We start from the raw sequence: 20,688 nt of genomic DNA, 5'->3' as shown, positions 1-20,688 counted from the left end.
TGATCTGAACTGTCAATTTAGTATGGCCGATTGTCCACTAGTATTGCAGTAGTGCACGTGTTCGTCACTGACCTGATACGACCATGTGTACGACGCGGTGGAACGAACATTAACCTGCGAGGGGTACATTTTGCCATAGCTCAATACGGATAAATATAAAAATGCCGAAAATCCGCGTGGAAAAGAAGTCACGCGTCCACCAGGAGGTTGCGAAGCAAGGTTTGTGACTCATCTAAGATTCTTCTATCAACGAAGTAAGGTTATGTATTTTCTATGGTACATTACAAATCTTATTCAATATCCAGGACTCGTATTCAACAAGGACTTTGGTCAGCATATATTAAAGAATCCGTTGATCATCCAGGGAATGCTGGAGAAATCGGCACTACGACCCACCGACGTGGTTTTGGAGATAGGTCCTGGTACTGGAAACATGACGGTAAAAATGCTTGAGAAAGTGAAAAAGGTAATTGCATGCGAAGTGGATCCGAGGATGGTAGCTGAATTACAAAAACGCGTACAAGGTACCCCGTTCCAAGCAAAACTTCACATCATGGTCGGAGATGCTTTGAAAACTGAGCTTCCTTTTTTTGATATATGCGTTGCCAACGTGCCATATCAGATTTCTTCACCATTGGTATTTAAACTGCTATTGCATCGACCGTTCTTCAGGTATATTAGATCTGGCTTTATTGACAGACGTTTGACATTTCCACCAATAACGCAAATGATAAATTCAATCTTCCAATGGTCTTTTTTTCATTCTTCAGGTGTGCCGTTCTAATGTTTCAACGAGAATTTGCACAAAGGCTCGTGGCAAAGCCAGGGGATAAATTATACTGCAGACTGAGCGTCAACACGCAGTTATTGGCAAGGGTAGATATGTTGATGAAAGTTGGCAAAAATAATTTCAGACCACCGCCAAAAGTTGAATCCAGTGTGGTTCGAATTGAACCCCGAAATCCACCACCTCCTATAAACTACAAAGAATGGGATGGTTTAACTCGAATAGCGTTTGTTAGGAAAAATAAAACATTGGCTGCTGCGTTCAAACAGACCGCTGTAACAACCATGTTGGAAAAGAATTACAGGCTACACTGCAGTTTAAAAAACACGGTAAGTGGTCAGAAGTCCGATTCCAACTTGAGCCAATGTGATAAAATTCATTGACGTCAGTTGAGTATAAAACATTCAGATGACCCCATATTTAACAACGATGTGAATTTTTGGCAGGCAATATCGGAAAGTTTTAATTTGAAAGACACAATAAATGACATACTGCTTGGAGCAATGGCTGCGGATAAGCGAGCGAGAAACATGGACATAGATGACTTCATGAGGTAACTCGTATTTATTAGTTTTTTCATTGGTTTTCTTTTAATATATAATCCATTCGTCATTGGTTGTTCTATTTATTCATAATCCATTATTCGTAATGAACTTCGATACTTATGAGTAACGTCGCGTTATTACATTAATTCATCGTAGCGTTACGCCTTCACATTCGTACCATTGGTATTCAATGTGTACCTCGAAACTCAAGACATAAAACTTAAAAATATTAATCCGCATCCTTCCGATTATTCTCATTGTTGCAGTCTTCTACACGCATTCAATTCCCAGGGAATTCATTTTTCGTAAACAACCGAGTCTATTGTACATAGCTATCTCTGCATTCGAGAAGTTTTTCTCCCGTTCGCTACGTAAGTATGCATACTTCCGTACCTACGCACGACATTCATTTTTGTACAGTATAATAAATAAAAAGTTGTGAATTCATCTTTCGAAAATTATAAACATTGTCTAGGCACAATTCTATGGTTTCCTCGATTCAATCCTAATTATGCGCGTACACGTATGACAACAATCCCAGGAGAAAGGAAGTGGGCATCGTCACTTCTGTACGTATGTGACATTTACAAAAATAGAAGTTTTCCACCAATTTCTAATCAATTGCAAACACGGTTTTATATACGATATAATTGATATACGTTGAACAAGTTACAGCAGTTGAATACGTCATTGTAGCAGTTCGAATCCGTGCAAGAGCTGTGACAAAGGTAACAGCTCTATGATCTAAAAGGGCAATATTTTCACTGGTAACACTAGCGACGAAATAAGTAGGTAAGTAACGAAACACTTTAATCAGGTATGACATCTGACCAGTTGGAATATCCTGAGTTTTTAAGGGTCACTAAGAATGCTCGGGTGGTTGATCTCGTCCCGATTCCGAGCTCGTTAACGATGTGGTGCGTCGCTTCTTTTTTTTGGACCTTGATTTCGAACTACTTTTGGATCTCTTGCGAGACTTCTTGGAATCCTTGTGCTTCTTGTGGGTTCTGCGTCTCTCTCTCGAACTGGGACTTTTTGTGGAATTTGAATACTTGGGCGGAACGAGCGCCTCACTCCTGGTGGACGAAGTTACGGAAGCTGTTGAAACGCCCGGGTTAGAATCGTCAGCTTGGAATGAATCTGAAACGGCAATGGGGACGAAACACTTGTTTTCGGATCTACGACTTCGTTTATCCTTCCGTTTGTCTTTGTGCTTTGATTTTTTTTTGACAACGTGCGCTTTTCTGGACCGTAAGCTAGATTGGCTACCCGAACGATTATTCAATGAATTTCTATCCGAATCGGTTGAAGGATACTCAACTTTAGATTTCGATTCAGTCTGCTTTTTATCCAAAACCGGGTCGTTGCTATCCTCGCGCCTCTTGGCAATACATTCCGAATCTGGATCTCTGATGAGGCGATGTCGTCTCGCTCCGGACTTATCAACCCTGCGGGAGGCCCGTTCTGGGCTGCTATCACTCCTTGTGGATACGTCGCTGTCTACGCAATCATCGCTGTTCCATTCTTCCTTTTTTACCAAATCCTTTCGAACTTTTATTACATTCCGTATCTTGGACTGCGCGGACTTTGATTTACTTTCAGTTTTTTGTCGCTCGTCACGTCCGTCCGGACTAGAATCGCTACGACTGGACGAACGCCCTCTCTTTTCACTCTCTGGTGAGATAGACACCGATTTATATGCGCGTCGATCGCATCTGTCGTCAGAATCACTACTGCTGGACATCATTGGATCGACGCACCGCCTGACTCTCTTCGATCCACTAACACGCCGCTTACAAGTTTTCTGACTCTTCAAAGTAGTCGCTGACGTTTTCGACGTATTCTTGGATTTGGCGTTACCATATGGAATATAATCCAGATCCGAATCGAAGTTATCACTGTCGGACGTCGTTGTATCAGGAACTCGCCTTTTCGGAATGACTCGGTTGCTACTTCGTAGTGTACTTCGTTTTCTATTCGTAGAAGTGCTAGGTTCGTAGATCTCTTCAAATGTTGGTGCACCCGAAGAATCAAGTAAAACAGTTCGATCATTTGACGCATCGTAATTTCCACACTGCCTCGGTGCCGATTGTAACCCATTGCTGTGGTGATCGCTAAAATTTGATGAAAAACATAAATCTAATTACTTGAACTGAGTTTCATTGGCAAAAGATAAGTGGCTAAACATTATAAACTCACCCATATTCCGAATCGACAAAATTAGTTACGTGTGTAGTGTCAGCATCTGATGACAACAGGTCAATGATCTCTGGAGTCCTTTCATGTCGAGGTTTTACATAACCGACGACTTCACATTCGTCGTCAGACACTTCTGATGAACTTGATGAAATTGTCAAGACGATCCTGGGAGACATTGCACGCTCCTGAAAAGCTTGCGCCACCGTACTGGGTCCTTGATGAATGAAATAACGAATTACATTATCATTGGAAATCGATGACGTGATCGCAGTGAGGTATTAAAGTTTAGAACTGCCAACTGCAGAGAATGCTATTGCCAATAAGAATGAAGGATGCGAAGAGTAATTCCATACAGATACGCATACCAGGCATCGTGACAAGATGAGGCCCTACTCCGGGCATTCCTGCATTCAAAGGATTCAAATCAGGAGTTTCATCGACCACCTGAACGTCAGAATCATTGGATGTACTGCTACTGCTGGAACTTGGAGACGTCACACGAGGTACATATTCATTTGACAATCCTACAGCAAATGAGAATAATAGATCGAATACATATCCATGAAGAAATATCATTTTGAAAAATATCATGAAAAATTGCAAGTTATACTAACCATGAGTCGGAAGAATATAGGTAACATACTGATCGTAACCGATCAAATCAAAGTTGGTACGTGCATAGTTGAGTAATTCATGTACAAAATGTTCCGTATGAATGCCAAAATAGGGGCGAACAATATCCCGGAACTCAGGACTCCTCAAGTCATAACGAGTAAGAGATTCCACAATGATACGCATAACATAGGCTATATGCGGGGCATTGTTATTAAGCAGTACCTGCAACTCCCGGTTCAGCCAGGGTATTATTCGATTTAACTGATTTGGCTCTCGTCTGTAAAATATAATCCATTTCTTATGCTGTTATTTTATTCTAGTGAAACATATGCCAATTTGATAATCGCAATTTTTTAATGCAACAGGTAGTACTTTGCAAATGCTGTTATCTAGAAAACGTTTGCAAACGCTAGAATAGGGAAGTCTATGCTATTGTCAAAAGAGAAGTGATTTCGGAAGTTTTTACCGATAGTACTCAGCGCTGCACTCTCTGAAATTGCCAAATATGTCAGCCAGAGATGTGGCCCACATTCCAAATCGATAGACATTACGCCGATACTCAACAGGATTTGTACGTCTATGTCTAAGTTCTCCCCGGGAGACTAACGAGGTGAGGGCTGGGATTTGCTCACGTCTTGCAACTTGATCTGGATTCAATATAACACCATAACGACGATTTGGTTGCATGGTTGTTCTGAAATGCAGGGCAAAAGTTATTACATGATGCTCAACCAAGTTCTAATTTACTTAGCAAAAAAATTTGATTTTTCAATGGGATAGAGTATGGGCTAAACCTGTGCCTAGGTTGTCATTTCACTCTGAAATTACTGCTCTGAGATTATCAGATTGATCGAATGAAGAAAGTTATCTTCACCAGTAACCCAACAGTAAGTACAAAGTACACGTTTGCGACTGCCAAAGCATAATAAAAATATGGGATTGTTTTAAGTTTTGTTCTGACCTGTAGCTGAACCTCCGGACTCCCACACCAAGATTGACACCAACCAAGTCGAAATTAACATCCAGTGTAGCTGCCATTGGCGGGGGAGGTAAAGCGGCAAACTGGCGAGGCACATGATATTGGTCATAATCCTCCTCGGATCTAACATTGTGTATGATAGATTTGAATGTTTGTTTACACAGAGGGCACTCTGTTTTTATTTTTGACCACTGTGAGAGGCAGCTAAAGCAAAATTGATGTAAACAGCTGTCGGTGAACGATTTGTTCACAAGTTTTCCAAGACAGATGCTGCAGTTGGGTGGTGGCGATGCAGCACCATCACTTCGCCCGCTCGTTTCATTGTCAGGGCTGTCTTGAAGTATCACCTCCGTCTTAAGGGGACTCTTCGGAGCAAGAGATGGGATACCTGTTGCAGCTTCAGAGACTGTGGTAATTGCAACCGTACTCAAAGTTTCCGTTTGTTCCTCCATTTTCCTTTTGCATTTGCAGTTGTCCACCGATGTCCACACACCTCCCTAAAGCATGCGGACAATTAGGAAGAATGTGATTTTCATCGTAAAACAACAGGAAACCACATGGCTGGTAGATAATAGCTATGCCATTGTATAGGTAAGTTATCACACACGAAATGAGTTGAGATGTATAAAGATGGAGATCGAAATATTTCCAATTGATTATACCTCTTACTGTGATGTACAAAGCTTATTATTTACAGCACAGTTAATATTAGGTGTAACAGTTTATTTATGAAATATGCGCAATGGTTGATGCAGGTAACTCGTGGCAGAAGATATAAATATTGTAGAAAGCCATGATCAATTGTACGTAAAGTTCAACCGCAGTCAAGCTGCCCTTGAGCCTTAACTCCGAATTGAAAATGAAAATCAATATTTCTGTCGACGTACGGTCAAATCTTGCAATTCTCCAGAAGGAATTTTATCTTTAAACGTCCGTTCACCATCAGAATATCGCCTAGAATCGAGCTGGAACGTGAAATAATACTATCACTACACCGTTGCAACTCGACCAATGACGGACCACCCAGGCACACAAAGCTCTCACAGTTTCCATCGGCGAAGATGCCCCTGTTCAGCATCACAGATGTTCGACGAACCTCCGACGAGTGGCGCCTGCTTCGGGAGCTAGGAACTCTAGTGGCTAATCCAAAGCCCGAGATAATTTGTTAAAATTTAACTTGGGGGCGTAGTTGGTGAAACAAGTGGCTGTATCGGGTGTATACAATATGGCGGCCTACTCCGAAAATCGTAGGTTCATCACTGCTATTAAGCAGGGTTTACTAGAGTTTCGATGAAAAGTTAAACTATTGGGTGATATAACAAGATAAAGGACATGTGTGGGCATGGGATATTTAGTAAAACGGTGATCAGTTCCTCGATAGCTAGTTGCATAAGGTGAATCAGTGAAAATGTGACGTGAAGTGGGCGGCGAGGCTCGGCGAGGAAGAGGGTCGCGCGGCAGTTGTGCGAGCGGCGCCGAGTGCGCGGGTTCTCTGGGTATTGCTTTCAGAAAAATCAGTGAAAATTTTTGAAAAATGGAGTCGAAGGAACGGTACGCGGAGTTATGCAGGCTGTGTGCGTCCCACGATGCTATTAAAATGGATATATTTGGTCAAGAGGGACGGAATCGACAGCTAGTCGACAAAATTCAGACCTGCCTTCCCTTCAAGGTAAATCCCGGACATGTTCATTAACACCTACGCCATCGAGGCGACCTCCATATTCCCCGATCGTTATAGTCCGCCTGAAATTTATCGTTTACTTTTAAACTTATTAATTTTATTGCAACGCGCGAGCTGCGGCTGCCCGCAGGCTGACGTCGAGACTTCTTGGGTCGCTACCTCCCAGAGGTTCTTGTAGCTTAACGCAACGTCTAGGAGGCTAGGATCGGAACGGGCGACATTTTGCGCGTTGGAACACGACGTGTAAGTCGTAAGTTCACGTCGTCATCGGGAGGAAACACTCTCGACCCCGTCACTCAAGTTGCTTATGCGACGAATTCCCGTGCCAAACTCGTCGTACAGTCGATCGTATTCACTTGCTACGAATAGACGCCGCACGTTTTGGAAAATTGAAAAAATTTGTCAAGAACCTGCATATTCCGTACTCACAATTCCCTCAGTAATTTCAGAAGGAATTATCTATTACAACATGTTTTTTTCTACCTTTGAAATGCTTATCCCCACACGTATAAGATTTTGTTTATTTACAACAGTCGTCATTCCAACAATCCCTATTAAGCAAACGAAAATCAGTTCATTCAAGTTTTCCGAAAATTTTTGTTTCACTCTTCGCTATAGTTTTGACAGGAACAAAATTTAAAGGTTATTTCATCGACTCCAATCATCTAGTAAGCAACGCGTGTTTATCTATTATCCACTGATTTGACACGTGGTTATAGATTTGGACGACCAACGATGTGATACATTCTTGATACATTGAATTACGCCATTCACTCAGTCAGCTATTTAATCCAGATATCAATGTTGCTCAATTTTCTAGCATCTAATGAGATCACTGCTTGTTGTGCAGAAAATGCATCTAATCGTATGCTGAAAACGTGTGTCCGGGCTGATTATCTAACTCGCATTCCGCCTTCAAAGCCATACCTATTACCTACATCGATTGATGTAACAAGAACCATGTACGAGGAAAAAAACAGCGAGCTCGTTACGCTACAATTAAAATAAAAAGGCATTCATCTGACTCCAGTTAATAATTCCCTTGAAATTAAACAGATTACATCTTTATCGTTAATCGTAATGAAATTCCACAAATTTTTCGTTTTTTTTCAAAACCTGTCTAACGTATTTCCTCAGAACCACATCACTATGTCCGGAGGTAAAAGTCGCGTTATCTCAATAATTCAAGTTGGGTATCGAAGTCGGGTGCGGTTTCTTGGTCATTGGCTACGTGGAAGACGCGCCGTGTCCCGGTCGTGTCCCCCCTTTTTTCCTCTTCCCAAGTAATTCCCTGTTCTTTGCCCTGCTCTGCCCTCTCTCATCCGATGCGACAGCAAGCCCCGGATAGATCGGGTCGCTTCGGGTCCTCAGCTTTTCGTTTTACCTTCCTCCTTCCTTTGCGCCTGCTGCATCTTCGGGAGCGAACGAAATCCGCCTCAATTCTTCTCACAAGACTTACGCCAATTATATTTTTAATTGCCAACGATTTCGCAACGTCGTCAAATTGTCATTGAATTTATACCATATCAGGGAATTGTCAATCCGTAAATTCGAAATCACGTTTGAATCGATAGTTAATGCCAGTGTAAGGGTTGGCTTCGATACCTTTACAGAAACTAGAGGGCAATCGATCAAAAAATTCTACTTGCCTTACCATTATTTGTGAAATCTTGACAACTGGTTTTTGCCGAAATACGAACTACTCGTACCCGTCTTACATAACTAGGTCAAGTTCCCTGTGCCTCGTGGAACCGCATACACATGTAATTTTACAAAATAAAACTAACGTCAGGCGACAATTGAATTGATATTTCTCTTATCTGCAACATTTATTCCGCGTTAGGTCCGCAACTCACTTCTTCTACAGGAAGCGGTGATATGTGCGTTAGTTCCATTTATTTATTTATTTATTTATTCACCAGTGTGGCTCGTGATCAGTCGGGAGAGATCCGCTTCGACTCCTCCCGAAATTCGAAGCCATTCCGCAATTCACCTGCATCGAGCCGCAGCCGTCCAAGAACATCAGGAGCTCGCGCAGCTGCACGACTGACTTACAATTAATTGTTTCGACATTGCAATCGAACCTGTATATATCCGTTGACCAATCGTCTACTCGTCTGCTTTTGATTTCACTATAAATTAGACTTTTTAAATTCTCTCCGCCATATCTATCAGGCCTGACGAATCAGCTCTCCGGAGGGAAATTGCAAAGAAATATTTAAATCAGTCTTGCGGAACGATATGGGACCCATGTATGTACGTACCTTCGTCGCAATACGTGTCATTGGAATCGGACGTAGGAAAATTCTAGAAAACTACCCCCGAATTTGAGGGAACGAGAGCTTCGTTAAACCATGGTTGAAGTTCATCTCACTCTTGAATTATCGTCTTAATCTGTTGTAGCAACGCTATCGACGGATGAGTCGTTGATAAAACTAACAAGAAAAAGTGTTAAACATTTATCTAAGGGTACACATAGAAGATACGGATATCCAAGATGACTGAAAAACACCTTTTCCTGCAATTCTTTCGATTCAACTCCCAATTTATTTTGACCGACTACCGAGCGTATTTTTTATTCACTTGCCTTTCGTTATTAATCGCACTCAATATATGGTAAATAGTCTGCCGATCGAAGGCCAATCGAACAGCGATCACCCGGTGAACACGAGAGAGTTGAATTACCTACTACAGTGTATTATACACATGCACTGGTAGTATGAAAAATGAGTGACACGTTCGAAGCAAGATTATGAAGTTATTCTTATAAATTACTTACGTGTCCGCCGCGTACATGAACGTACATAAGTGTGCGCACGTATAATTTATATTGCGAAATCACACCTTTCTAAATATGGCCAATACATGAATTTATTGCTGCAATAAAGCGAGATTCGATCGAGAAAATTATTTGCATAGAAATATGCTTGTACCGCGGCTACTGCATCTGTCTGTTATTTTTGTCCACTTTTTTTCTCTTTCACTTTGTCATTGTTTAATTGTTATTATGCGTTGGATTAAATTTCTCCAATCTAATTTAAGTGTCATTACATTCGTCTAGACGCTGAGAGAAAGTGCAACGAATCACGTGCAGCGGGTCGCGGACTAGAAGTAATCTTCAGATCACTGACGTGTAGATCTGTTCTAAACGTGGATGTGATAACGTATCCACTGGCAGATTCAATGTCGAATATAATGCGTTCAATGAATCGCTGATGTCCATTGTATAAAATTCTCATTAAAACTGGTTCGTGATTTTTCATTAGAAGTGATCTGTACCACTTCTGATGTAGATTATGCTTTGAATCAGCGACTGTAATTTTTTTTCAGCATAAAATTCGTTCGGACGCATCAGTGGTTGTTCTTGACACAGTTCCGAGACAGATAGTATAACTGTTTTTAAAAATGCAATTACACAAGGCCGGTGAACCTGTGCGCGGTAATTTTGTAACTCATTTATCATTGTTGAGGTATCTCCTGTAACTCATAAATTATAGAATTAACGGCAATCAGTTTTTAGTCTCAATTTTTAATGAACAGTAAACTTTTCCAATTACTCTCGTGTACCCTCGCATACCGTGTTCGACTAATATCATATGCTAATAAAATCCACCATATTTCTAAAATAGTCTAAAATCAAATAGTGTATTCTTTTGATGATGTAAACGTTGATTACACGGTTTTTACGAATATCACTTACGGGTTTGATTCATTCAATAATCACACACCTTGACCTACATAGTAAATAGTAAAGTAACACTTTCTCTTTTATACCTATGTTCATGAATGGGTATCTCGACATTAAGATTTATAATGCTCGTAATCTCTGGATATAAAACAAACATGAATTTAGAGTGTTTGTTATTCATTTTGCTCCAAATAACAATAAGAATTAATTTTCTGCAAAGAAATTATACATTTAAATCGGTCTTCGTGTGTACCAGACAAACTTCTGGAATGTGTGTATTTCATCGGCATATCTTCTTTGATATTTTCAGATTGCGGAAAATGACAAGCTACCGAAGTGCGTGTGCTATAGATGCATGTACAACTTGGAAAATTTTTACGATTTCCGGACTGCATGTGTCAATGCGGTGGCTATGCTCGAGAGATTTCTGCCATCTAATAACAGAGATGTAAGTTTCTCAGACGACTAAAATTATGTCTATCGCATGAATAGGTGCTGCTAAGCCGTCAATGAATTGTAATAATAACTTGTGTTTTTGTATTTTTTTTTTTTTTATTGTTTTTTTTCACGCGTGGGACAACAAAGACCGGAGATGGAATACAAAGGCATAGCGTTCAGTTTACTCAGCTGCACTCAGAACCTTTCAAGAAGAAAGAAAATATGCCAATACTCATTCCAGAGGCCCCGATAGTAAACCCTAATGGTGCTTTAGGAACTCCACCTAGATTGAATTCGGATGGAGAAGCATACCACGAAATTGAAGAGATTCTCCATCAAGTAGTCAGTGACGATGGTGAGTAGCTTTCTAAATCGATGGATTATATCGCTGTTGCTCGTCATCGCGAATATACCTCACGTTAACGCTACATATCAGGTGGGGAGTATCACGACGACCAAAAATCAGATGAGTATGAGATGGACATGGAAACAAATCCCAGTGACTTTCTGGAAATGACCTCCATTGTCACGGAAGACGCAGAAGAAACCGACGCCCCCAATCAAGGAGGAACTCACAATGAATCGGAGATATTTCAACACACTTCAGAACAACACGAAGTTTATGTCTGTTCGTTATGCAACAAAGCCTTCAGTTCAAAAGGACATTTATCTCTACACGCTAGGATTCATGTTGGGGCCGGTGATATTGTTGGAGAAAAAGTTATTACCGACGATCACACATCCTACAAAAGACCATATCAATGTGATTTGTGTAACAAATCTTACTCCACTGCGAAACACAGATGGGGGCATGTATCGACGACTCATAGGTGCGTTGATTAATTTGTTTCAACGAGTGGAAAAATTATTTCGTTGCCTACGACTTCCCAGTCCCCCGTATCCTTCTGTGCATGCCCGTTCATTTACTTGGGTATCAACTATAGTCTTTGTCCATTTATTCATTGTAGGGGACATCCCGCAGTAACATGTAGGTACTGTTCGCGCATTTATTCGACGAGAACTAATCTGGAGGAACACATAAAATCACGGCATGCAGGTTTACCGCCACCTCCCGAGTTGTCTTTGCCTTATATTCAACAAGACAATAAGTTCCAGTGCAAGACGTGTCCTAAGATGTACACAAACGTTACGGATTTGAATAAGCATAGTCGAGTATGCGCGGGAGACAGGAAGAAGGAATTGTCTAAAAAAATATCTGTGCACAAAAGTAAAAGTGTTATCGACACATCCGACTTGTCTAGCGTTGATTCAGACGACGAAGGAAAAGATTACAGAGACGCCGAAGCCAAATTGGCTAATAATCCACAGTTGACCATATTGAAACAGGCTCTGACCAAAAAAGAAAGTTTGAAACGGGAACATGACGAGCCAAGGGTGAACCAAAAGCCGAAAAAAATATCTAGAACAGGTAAAGTTTAGGGGAAATACAATGTCAAATATTATAAATTTCGATTCAAAGATATATATATACACGTATGTACATCAATGATAAAATTGTAATATTCGAACAGTCAGCAGCGATATGGAGACACAGAAGAGGTGGTACTGTGAGACTTGCCCCGAAAGTTTCGTTTCCGTGGACAGCTTGAAAGAACATGAGCTCTTGCACGATGCTGACAAACCTTTTATTTGCATCCTATGTGAGAAGGACTTTGCATTGAAATCATCGCTCAGCCGACACATAGTAGCATCACATGGTGTTGATCCCACTCCCATAATCGATAGTGACAAATGCCTGAAAAGGCCTCCCGCTCCCCAAGTATTAAACAAGCAACCAAACCGAGTAGTAAATGAAAGCCACATCGAAATATCGGACTCCTCTTTATCCCCCCAGGTACATATAGATTCATTATTTTCTGTTACTGTGATAAATTTTAAACATTTTTAACGAATGGCAAGTACGAATAATTTGATGCATTGTTATAGCGCAATGCTGAAAATGACTTTGAACATGACAGTAGTCCGGAGAACATGATTGAAATCGAAACTGTTTTCGTTTGCGAGATCTGTACTCGAGATTTCAATGACCGTGCTTCCTTATGGCTACATATTCGAGCAACCCACAAAGAGTATGCAGCATTTGCATGTGGCGTGTGTTTGAAGATCTGTGCAGACAATACCCAGCTGTTGAATCATGTGAACATGTATCACGGGGGATCAAAGTTACAAGTTTCCGAACAGAGAAGGTATGATTCTATGCTGGTGAATATTAAGAATTTTCAAAATATTTCGGGTGACTAGATCTCCTTTGGGTTTACAGGTATAGTTGTACTATTTGTGGGAGGCAACACGATTCGAGAAAAAAATTGATAACACATGTCTCCATACACAATGTGGACCCAGGATATGATCCAGCAAGTTTTGTGCAACTTAACAGCAATTACTACAGTGAAAATTACAATAGTAACGAAGCGAACGATCAAACGTTAGAAGTTGATGCGGATGAGGGTGAAAAAATGGACTGCTACATTTGTTATAAATCCTTTCCAAGTGAGGATCATCTTATACGTCATCAAAGAAATGCTCATAAGGTAATATTTTGCGGTATGCACTATACATGTGTTCTATGTATGAGCTTAAAAATAACATTCAACGATTACAGAATGTTCGGTGTGTAAAAAATATTTATCATTGGTTACTCATTCATATCGTCTAAGCCTGTGTAACACATTATGCTTACAAAATTGATTAGAAATAATTGGTGTATCATGCTAACAATGCCATCAGATTCACCCTGATTACTTCGAACCTGAAAAAAATCAAAGCAAATAAATGAACAATAGAGATGTTGACGATGTTGAACTTTGCCGCGTTTTGGTACTGCATGTGTTCATAAAAAAACAATATTGTGCTTAAAAAACCTTTGTTGAATAGTATTCGATTATACAGACTTACCGTCCATTTATTTGTCGACCGAATCCATTCTCAATTGCTTATGAAGCTCTTGAGTCTTACACGTGCCCACATCAATCACACTCTAGATAGTTAATCTTGTACTCTCATCTTCCAGTCCGAACCACTAGCACCAATGGGAGAATCTGCTGGCAATGGAAGCGGAACTGGTTCTGTGAGTGGTAATGGAAACCGAGCACAGTATCATTTATTTTTCGTATGCGAATTATGTGGTAGTTCTCACCCAAGCAAATGGGAACGCTGGCTTCATGTCAGTAGTATTCACAGCAATGAGCCTGCTATTAGAGTAAGTTTTTAGTTTATCATGTGTTTTTGTCATATGCCGTATTATTTCTAATAAGTTTATATTATGTTTCGTTACCACTGGGCTTGTAAAAGAGAATCCGAAATTGAAGAATCCAAATTACTTTGGCATTCTAATGGTGTACACAATTTTTTTTATCAACAAAATAGGCTCTCGCATTACACTATAAAATTTTGGCTGACTTGTGAAAAGTTCTTTTTTCATGTCCTCGCTTTATTATAGTTAATAAGATGCTATTAGACCGTTGTTTTCAAAGACTAGTAATATTTACAATCGTATCTAAAAAAACAAAAATTATTTTATGTTTAGTGTGATCGGGACACTTGTGGAAAGATCTTTGCAACCAGATCACTGCGCAACGACCACGTTCAGCATCATACTGCTCAAGGGGCTTCACCTAACACTTGTGAAATATGTGGGAAACTGTGGGGTAGCCGCGTCGATTACTGGAAGCACGTTATGGGCGTTCATTCGGATACTGTGCCTTTGATTTGCGGAGTCTGCCTAAAGGTTTTTCCTGACGTTATTCAACTAAGCGGTCATGTAAAAGCTAAGCATTGGCCGCTCACAAATGGGGATTTCAGTTGCGACATTTGTGGGAGACCATATTCAAACAAATCGAAAATGTCCAGACACAGAAAGATTCATGGGCTAGAAGCAGATAACTACATAAATAACAGCGTTAATGAAACATTGAACGATTTGAGGAGGCTTGAATACAGCGTTCCCGATTCAGATTTAAACTGTGAATTGTGCGCTAATTTAAAGTTCGCTAATTTAGAAGAATTATGCAATCACAGACGGAATGTTCACAGCTTGTTCCCCTGTGATTTGTGCAACAAGTGCTATGGCAGGACATCGCATTTATGGAAGCATGTTAATCGTGTACACAAAGGACATGAAGATGTGACCTGCTGTTACTGTTTAAAAACAAGCGCATCCAGAGAACATTTAGCTGCTCATATTGCAAAGATCCATAGGTACGAGCCGGAGACAAAAAAAGAAATCAGAGAATCTTTGAATTCGAAATCCCCGAACGAGGAAGATGAAACGCCCCATCACTGTGAAAAATGTAACAAAGGTTTCCACAAGAGATATTTGTTACGTCGCCACATGAAAGGCTGTCAGAACTATCGAAAAGACCCTGGAGCCTTATTGACTCGTTGTAGAGCTTGCGAAAGAATATTCAAGGATCGAGCTAGTCTTCAAAAACATCTAGAGAATCACCATAGCACCTATACTTGTCACTTATGCAACGAAGATGTTACGTCCAAATTGGGTATTATGACACATAATAGAGTTCACCATATGAATCATCCTGATCTGACTTGTGACCATGCCAATTGCAAAAAGTTATTCAGAACAAGAGAGGACTTGGAATCCCACATAAAGGATCACAAGTATCACAGCGTACCAAATGTCTGCGATTTTTGTGGTGACACAGTAGAGAATAAACTTAAATTGAAAATGCACATCCTGTCCTTACATCGAAATGAAATTGGTGTTTCATGTGGTGTTTGTCTGATTCCTATGAAAGATCCTAAAGACCTGAAAAAACACGTCGAAGAGGTACACAACCATATTCTATCAAAGCCGAACACCTGTCAGGTTTGTGGAAAACGTTACGCTTCTAAGTGGAAGGCTTTTGATCATACAAAGAAATGTCATGGAAAAGTCTTCAGAACATGCAAACAGTGTCTTGCTGTTTTTACCGAAGATGAAGAGCTCAGAAATCACTACGCCGATGTTCACAATGTCCCAAAAGACCAGCTGTCTGCGTTCAATTATAGATTGGAGGTATCAAGTGGTAAACAAGATGAATACGAGCCAACGGATTTACTAATCAAAGAAGAACCTGATGACCTGGACTTTGTTGAAGATGGTTGCGACGAAGACGTAAGTCGGCCTCAAAGAAAAAGATCTGCGGCTGATACGTTCGATTGTGAATCATGTCACGAGATATTCCTGAATAACGACACCCTATTTCAACATTATCGTAATGTTCATAATATTAATCCAGTTAAAAAGTTCAAAAAATCTAAAACGAGCGGCATTAGTGCTAAGAGAAAAATGCGAAACAGAGAAAACTTCGAATGCAAAAATTGTGGAAAACAATTCTGTACCAAAACATTATTTTGGAATCATATCAACGTCTGTACAAGACGGAATAGCGTAAATAAAAATAGTAACAATAGTTCTGGCACGTCCATCCTAGAAGCACATCTGAAGAATAATAATCAAATAAAAAAAGAAGACCCTGAACCTATTTCGAATGAATCGAATTTGAATATACCAGACTTTAATCTGTTTGAGGATATAAACTTACAACTATCCGGTCAGAAACCTGTACCTGATTTAATGCCAATATCGTCGATGAAAGGGGGTTCGAGCAGTAAATGCCTGCGTAAAGATTCGAGAAAGGTCTATGACGAATCTACGAACACTGAATGTGCTTGCGAAGTTTGTGGAAAGCAATGGCCAGCCAAAAAGCATTTGTGGCAACATCTTATTCGCTTTCATAGAGCAGAAGCAGCTGTTACATGTGGTGTTTGCCTGAAACTCTGCCAGACATACGAGGACTTGGCGACTCACCTGAAAGTTGCTCATGAAGCTATACTGACCGGCGAAGGTAACAACTTCACATGTAAGACTTGCGGTAGGTACCATAATGCGCGAAGTAAATTACTGTTACACATGAGCATCCATATAAATTATAATGGGAGTCAGTGGTGTCCAAACTGTCACGAAGGTTTTGAAGATGAAGAAAAGCTGAAAGAACACTTGAAAACTTGTACAGAAAAATGTATTGAATTTTATGAAAATAGTAATGACATGGATGCGAGTGTCAAAAACGACGATAACCAAGACAAAGGTAGTTTGATAGATGATGACAATTCCCTGATGGAAGAAGTAGAGGAGGTAGAATTTGAGTCAGAAGTAGAGGGTGAAGCGACAGAAAACCATGACAACAGTAACAGTGATAATACAGACAGCGAAGCTAGCGACAGCAGCACAAGCGACGCAGAAGAAAATGACGAAGATATTGAAGAGGAAGATGACGAAGAAAACGGAATCGACCATGAGTCTAGAACTCATAGTAGAATGACTGGAGATGTTAGCAGTGATTCTCAAAGTGAAGCTGAAAACTCTGACCATGCTGCTGAGGATATAACTGCACATGGGGGTAATGATCCAAACGATAAAGAGACCATCAACGTTCCTTTGAGTGGAAGTGACGATACAAATATGGAAAATGAAACGCAAAAGGATGATAAATCGCCAATGGAAGAGACAGATACGAATGTATCAGATCTGCTGAAAATCGATACAGGCAAAACTGAAGATGCTCCAAGCGGTGGACTCAAAATAAAATCAGAAATTGTTAATGAGATAGAATTTGATGAAGAACCTTGCGAACTACAAAATCAAGCCTTGTTTAAAGAGGAACCGGGAGATTACACCGATGACGAAGGCCCGCCTATTCTAAGTCCAATGGTACCATTGGCAATGGCAAATAGTACAGAAGATCACGATGTGAATGATTCAGAAAAGACTCAATATAAACGAAGTCCGACGACCCTAGAATCGGTAAAGACTGAAAAGCCCACAGTCTTGTGTGAGTTGGACCAGATCCGAAATGAAATAGAAAAAGGCGAACCATCGTGGTCTGCATCTGACTTGGTGGAGTTAAACAATGATTCAAACGTAAAAAAGTTTGTTATAACAGCGAATAATCTTACAGGGATCTTAGAATCAGATTCTGATATCGAAAACGAAGAAGACAGGGATTCCCAAGGTGGGGATGATGCTTCGGAGATAGCGGAAGAAGCTTTTGAAAACGACGAGAATTCAGAATTTGAAGAAATCACTCCAGAAAAAGATGAAACAGATAATGACCATCAGGAAGAAGATATAGCGGAAAGTTGCGACGAACAAGTGGAAGATAATTTAGGTGACACGCAAAACGAAGTTGACATGGCAGATGATACTTCGGACAAGAACACCGATGAAGAAATAGAGGACATGGATGTAGGTGATAACGCAGACACTGTACAAATACCTAGTTTAGATGGAACTGTGATTATGGTAGCCAATGATGCCGATGGTAATCAAATTTTGATACAGCGTAATGTTTCTGATTTTCCCAACGAAGATTCAAACCCTGAAGTGACAGAATATATTTTAGAGGAAGAAAACGAATATGAAATGAGTAACTATGAGGTTGCGTCAAACGAGGATGCAACACAGCAATCCGACGATAGTCCTGTAATTTCAGATGAAGAAAATGAAAATGATATCGAAGTAGCGGAAGAGGAGCAGATATCCATCAGTGCCAAAAGTAATGTGTCAAGGACGTAACTAAACCTGTACAAATGAAAAATGAAGCTATTCAATAATTATAATAATATTAATTATAATAATCCAAAACGGAAATTTATTTTTTACCATGAATTCAAATCATAATTAGCTGAAAATTGTATGCCGGATATCAAAGAGGATTCGAGTAGGTTTTTGTGGGCATTAAACCAAACTGAGTTTTATACGAACATTGAATGTTACCAAAAAGTTTTGATTTAAAGAAGCCCGTGGTCGTAGGGGCCAATATATAGAATTACTATTCAAAAGAAATAGCTGTTGCATGATGCAATGTTGTTCTCCGAAGATACGTAACACTCTGTCAATGTTCTAAATTCAATTGTAAAAGCACGTATTCTTGAAATAACAAATTTTCAAGACGTCTCGAGCAAAAGCAGTGAAGTATTATTACCTGTTTATCTTGACATTATTGATATACTGAAGAATATCATTTTGGAAATATATGATTAAAAACTCAGGGCTTGAAGCTTATATGCATCTGGCAAGTAGCACTAGGCAGTGTCTATTACACTGTGCATGTCCAAAAAGTCACAGATTTTTATAAATCATGGTAACGTTGAGTTGATACCACATCACGCCGAAAATGTTAAATCACAATATTGATTATATAAAGTCTACGATTCTTTTTCCACGTTACAATAGATTATGGTCAAATTCACCTTGAGACCATATTCCACAATAGCACAAGGTTGTAAGATAGTTGTAACACAGCTCCCAACTAAAGTTGTGATTTTACGCTATTCGCATCATGACATATCGTGTTTGCGAAATGATTATACACTAATATCGGTAGACTATTGTTTTGACCTATCAATTACTAATTGTAAGATGATTAGTAATTCTGATGGTAGAACTATTAATCGAGTACATGCGTATTTATTTGCCATATATACCTATATATTTGACATATCAGTGTTACAGGCTGAGTAGGTAATTCGAAAAATTCAGAAAAAAATTGTGTAATATTACTACCTACCACAATACCTGAAACTGATATTTTTATTGGTTTGAAAAAAATCCATTCTCGACTCAAAAATCCGAACGCATGATTCTTTTTCGCATCCTGCTACGTATTATGTTGATTCTATTTTTTCCCTTACCTTATTCTGCTCCTTGACATAATAGAGTATTACCGCAGTAGATAATCTACATTATGCATAGGCTAAACTAGTCAACGATTATCTATTCCACCTGTAACATCAATATTAACTATTTATTGTATTCATTCCAAAAGAATTATTGCGTAGTATGACGGTTTATCTTTAGATTAACGTTGTGTAACTAGTTTGCTACGAATGATAGACATTAAATGGTTGTGTTCATGTTATCGATTATTCACTGTTCCAAAATTATTTTTTTTACAATGGTTCGATTCGTCATTAATTTCTCCATCGGATTTATAACAATAAGTTGTAACTTATCCTTGATTTTTGTTTTCTCCTAGGATAAGTTGATCAATTGCATGTATACTGCTAATGGCGGGTCACAATACAAAGATACAAAATGGTATGGAAAATGTATTCTGTCCATGTCCTCTGTAAATATTGTAGCATATTGCTATTGTTTAGTCGGTTAGCATTAGAATTAAATTTTAAGTTGTGATAATATTGAAAACAGTCATACTATATTTTCTATTGTATAATGCCACGCGTTTTCATCTTGACTGGGAAAATTTGATTAAATATAAAAACATGTATATTGTGATAAGTCGATCAATCTTATATAAAACGATATTGAAGCATTTACTATTACAGGACTTTTTGAGTTCACTATTACAGGACTTATTGATCGATGTTTCCTGTAATTGAATCGTTACATTTGAAATTCAAAATAGCATGAATATTAATATTGCAATAGAACAAATTGTCACTAGAAGGATGCTGAAATAAGTTGTTGAATGATGAAAAACCAAAACTTTCAAATAAACTCCTCACGTTAATTTGCAAAACTTTGCACTGACAGTTTATTGCCATAATTCCACGATCTGAGCTATTGGTCAGGATCATATCGATATCTCAAAATCCAGGGAACTTTACTCTGAAATTTCAATTGAATGGAATAACCAACTCAGAGGGTCGCCATTGAACCTATGTTTGTAGAATACACGATTAAAATCCGTTTTCTTTATTCACTTACTAGCT

General features: G+C 39.4%; 3 protein-coding genes and 2 long non-coding RNA genes across 12 annotated transcripts; 2 read left to right on the top strand and 3 right to left on the bottom strand.

Annotated features, from left to right (window-relative positions):
- Positions 1-28: 28 nt before the first annotated feature.
- LOC105690280 (probable dimethyladenosine transferase) lies at positions 29-1,953 on the top strand. 2 transcript variants are annotated; one of them, XR_007278097.1, is made up of 6 exons: positions 29-219; positions 306-672; positions 771-1,116; positions 1,234-1,340; positions 1,599-1,703; positions 1,808-1,953. XR_007278097.1 is itself a non-coding variant. In XM_048654230.1 (5 exons), the coding sequence occupies exons 1-5, from the start codon at positions 162-164 to the stop codon at positions 1,639-1,641; spliced, it is 921 nt and encodes a 306-aa protein (XP_048510187.1). In that variant the 5' UTR covers positions 29-161; the 3' UTR covers positions 1,642-1,797. The 2 variants fall into 2 exon arrangements, 1 of the variants encoding a protein (XP_048510187.1); XM_048654230.1 differs by lacking the exon at positions 1,808-1,953 and having other exon boundaries at positions 1,599-1,797.
- LOC105690279 (E3 ubiquitin-protein ligase Topors-like) lies at positions 1,333-6,154 on the bottom strand. 3 transcript variants are annotated; one of them, XM_012407942.3, is made up of 7 exons: positions 6,013-6,154; positions 5,108-5,622; positions 4,613-4,840; positions 4,146-4,423; positions 3,897-4,055; positions 3,532-3,745; positions 1,333-3,446 (listed from the first exon to the last, which is right to left on the bottom strand). In XM_012407942.3, exons 2-7 carry the CDS (start codon positions 5,575-5,577, stop codon positions 2,195-2,197), a joined length of 2,601 nt encoding a protein of 866 aa, XP_012263365.2. In that variant the 5' UTR covers positions 5,578-5,622; positions 6,013-6,154; the 3' UTR covers positions 1,333-2,194. The 3 variants fall into 3 exon arrangements, with proteins under 3 accessions (XP_012263365.2, XP_012263366.2, XP_048510182.1); XM_012407943.3 differs by lacking the exon at positions 6,013-6,154 and adding an exon at positions 5,788-5,984; XM_048654225.1 differs by lacking the exon at positions 4,613-4,840.
- Positions 5,395-20,495, top strand: LOC105690278 (zinc finger protein Xfin-like). 3 transcript variants are annotated; one of them, XM_012407940.3, is made up of 11 exons: positions 5,395-5,536; positions 5,597-5,716; positions 10,805-10,942; positions 11,080-11,287; positions 11,369-11,762; positions 11,901-12,361; positions 12,465-12,787; positions 12,880-13,139; positions 13,214-13,484; positions 13,964-14,152; positions 14,480-20,495. In XM_012407940.3, exons 3-11 carry the CDS (start codon positions 10,850-10,852, stop codon positions 18,527-18,529), a joined length of 6,249 nt encoding a protein of 2,082 aa, XP_012263363.2. In that variant the 5' UTR covers positions 5,395-5,536; positions 5,597-5,716; positions 10,805-10,849; the 3' UTR covers positions 18,530-20,495. The 3 variants fall into 3 exon arrangements, with proteins under 3 accessions (XP_012263363.2, XP_012263362.2, XP_012263364.2); XM_012407939.3 differs by lacking the exons at positions 5,395-5,536; positions 5,597-5,716 and adding an exon at positions 6,203-6,794; XM_012407941.3 differs by lacking the exons at positions 5,395-5,536; positions 5,597-5,716; positions 13,964-14,152 and adding an exon at positions 6,203-6,794.
- Positions 6,767-10,820, bottom strand: LOC125500666. 2 transcript variants are annotated; one of them, XR_007278099.1, is made up of 4 exons: positions 9,319-10,820; positions 9,071-9,241; positions 8,726-8,938; positions 6,767-8,626 (listed from the first exon to the last, which is right to left on the bottom strand). It is a non-coding gene; the product is annotated as an uncharacterized LOC125500666 (long non-coding RNA). The 2 variants fall into 2 exon arrangements; XR_007278098.1 differs by having other exon boundaries at positions 6,769-8,938; positions 9,319-10,812.
- LOC125500667 lies at positions 13,562-14,539 on the bottom strand. 2 transcript variants are annotated; one of them, XR_007278100.1, is made up of 4 exons: positions 14,228-14,539; positions 14,090-14,144; positions 13,849-13,991; positions 13,562-13,702 (listed from the first exon to the last, which is right to left on the bottom strand). It is a non-coding gene; the product is annotated as an uncharacterized LOC125500667 (long non-coding RNA). The 2 variants fall into 2 exon arrangements; XR_007278101.1 differs by lacking the exon at positions 14,228-14,539 and having other exon boundaries at positions 14,090-14,224.
- Positions 20,496-20,688: the final 193 nt, after the last annotated feature.

Source organism: Athalia rosae, chromosome 4 (genome assembly GCF_917208135.1).
Source record: "Athalia rosae chromosome 4, iyAthRosa1.1, whole genome shotgun sequence".
Classification (NCBI taxonomy): domain Eukaryota; kingdom Metazoa; phylum Arthropoda; class Insecta; order Hymenoptera; family Athaliidae; genus Athalia; species Athalia rosae.
Note: the sequence above shows the minus strand (reverse complement) of the source record. Positions and strands in the feature narration are given on the sequence as shown.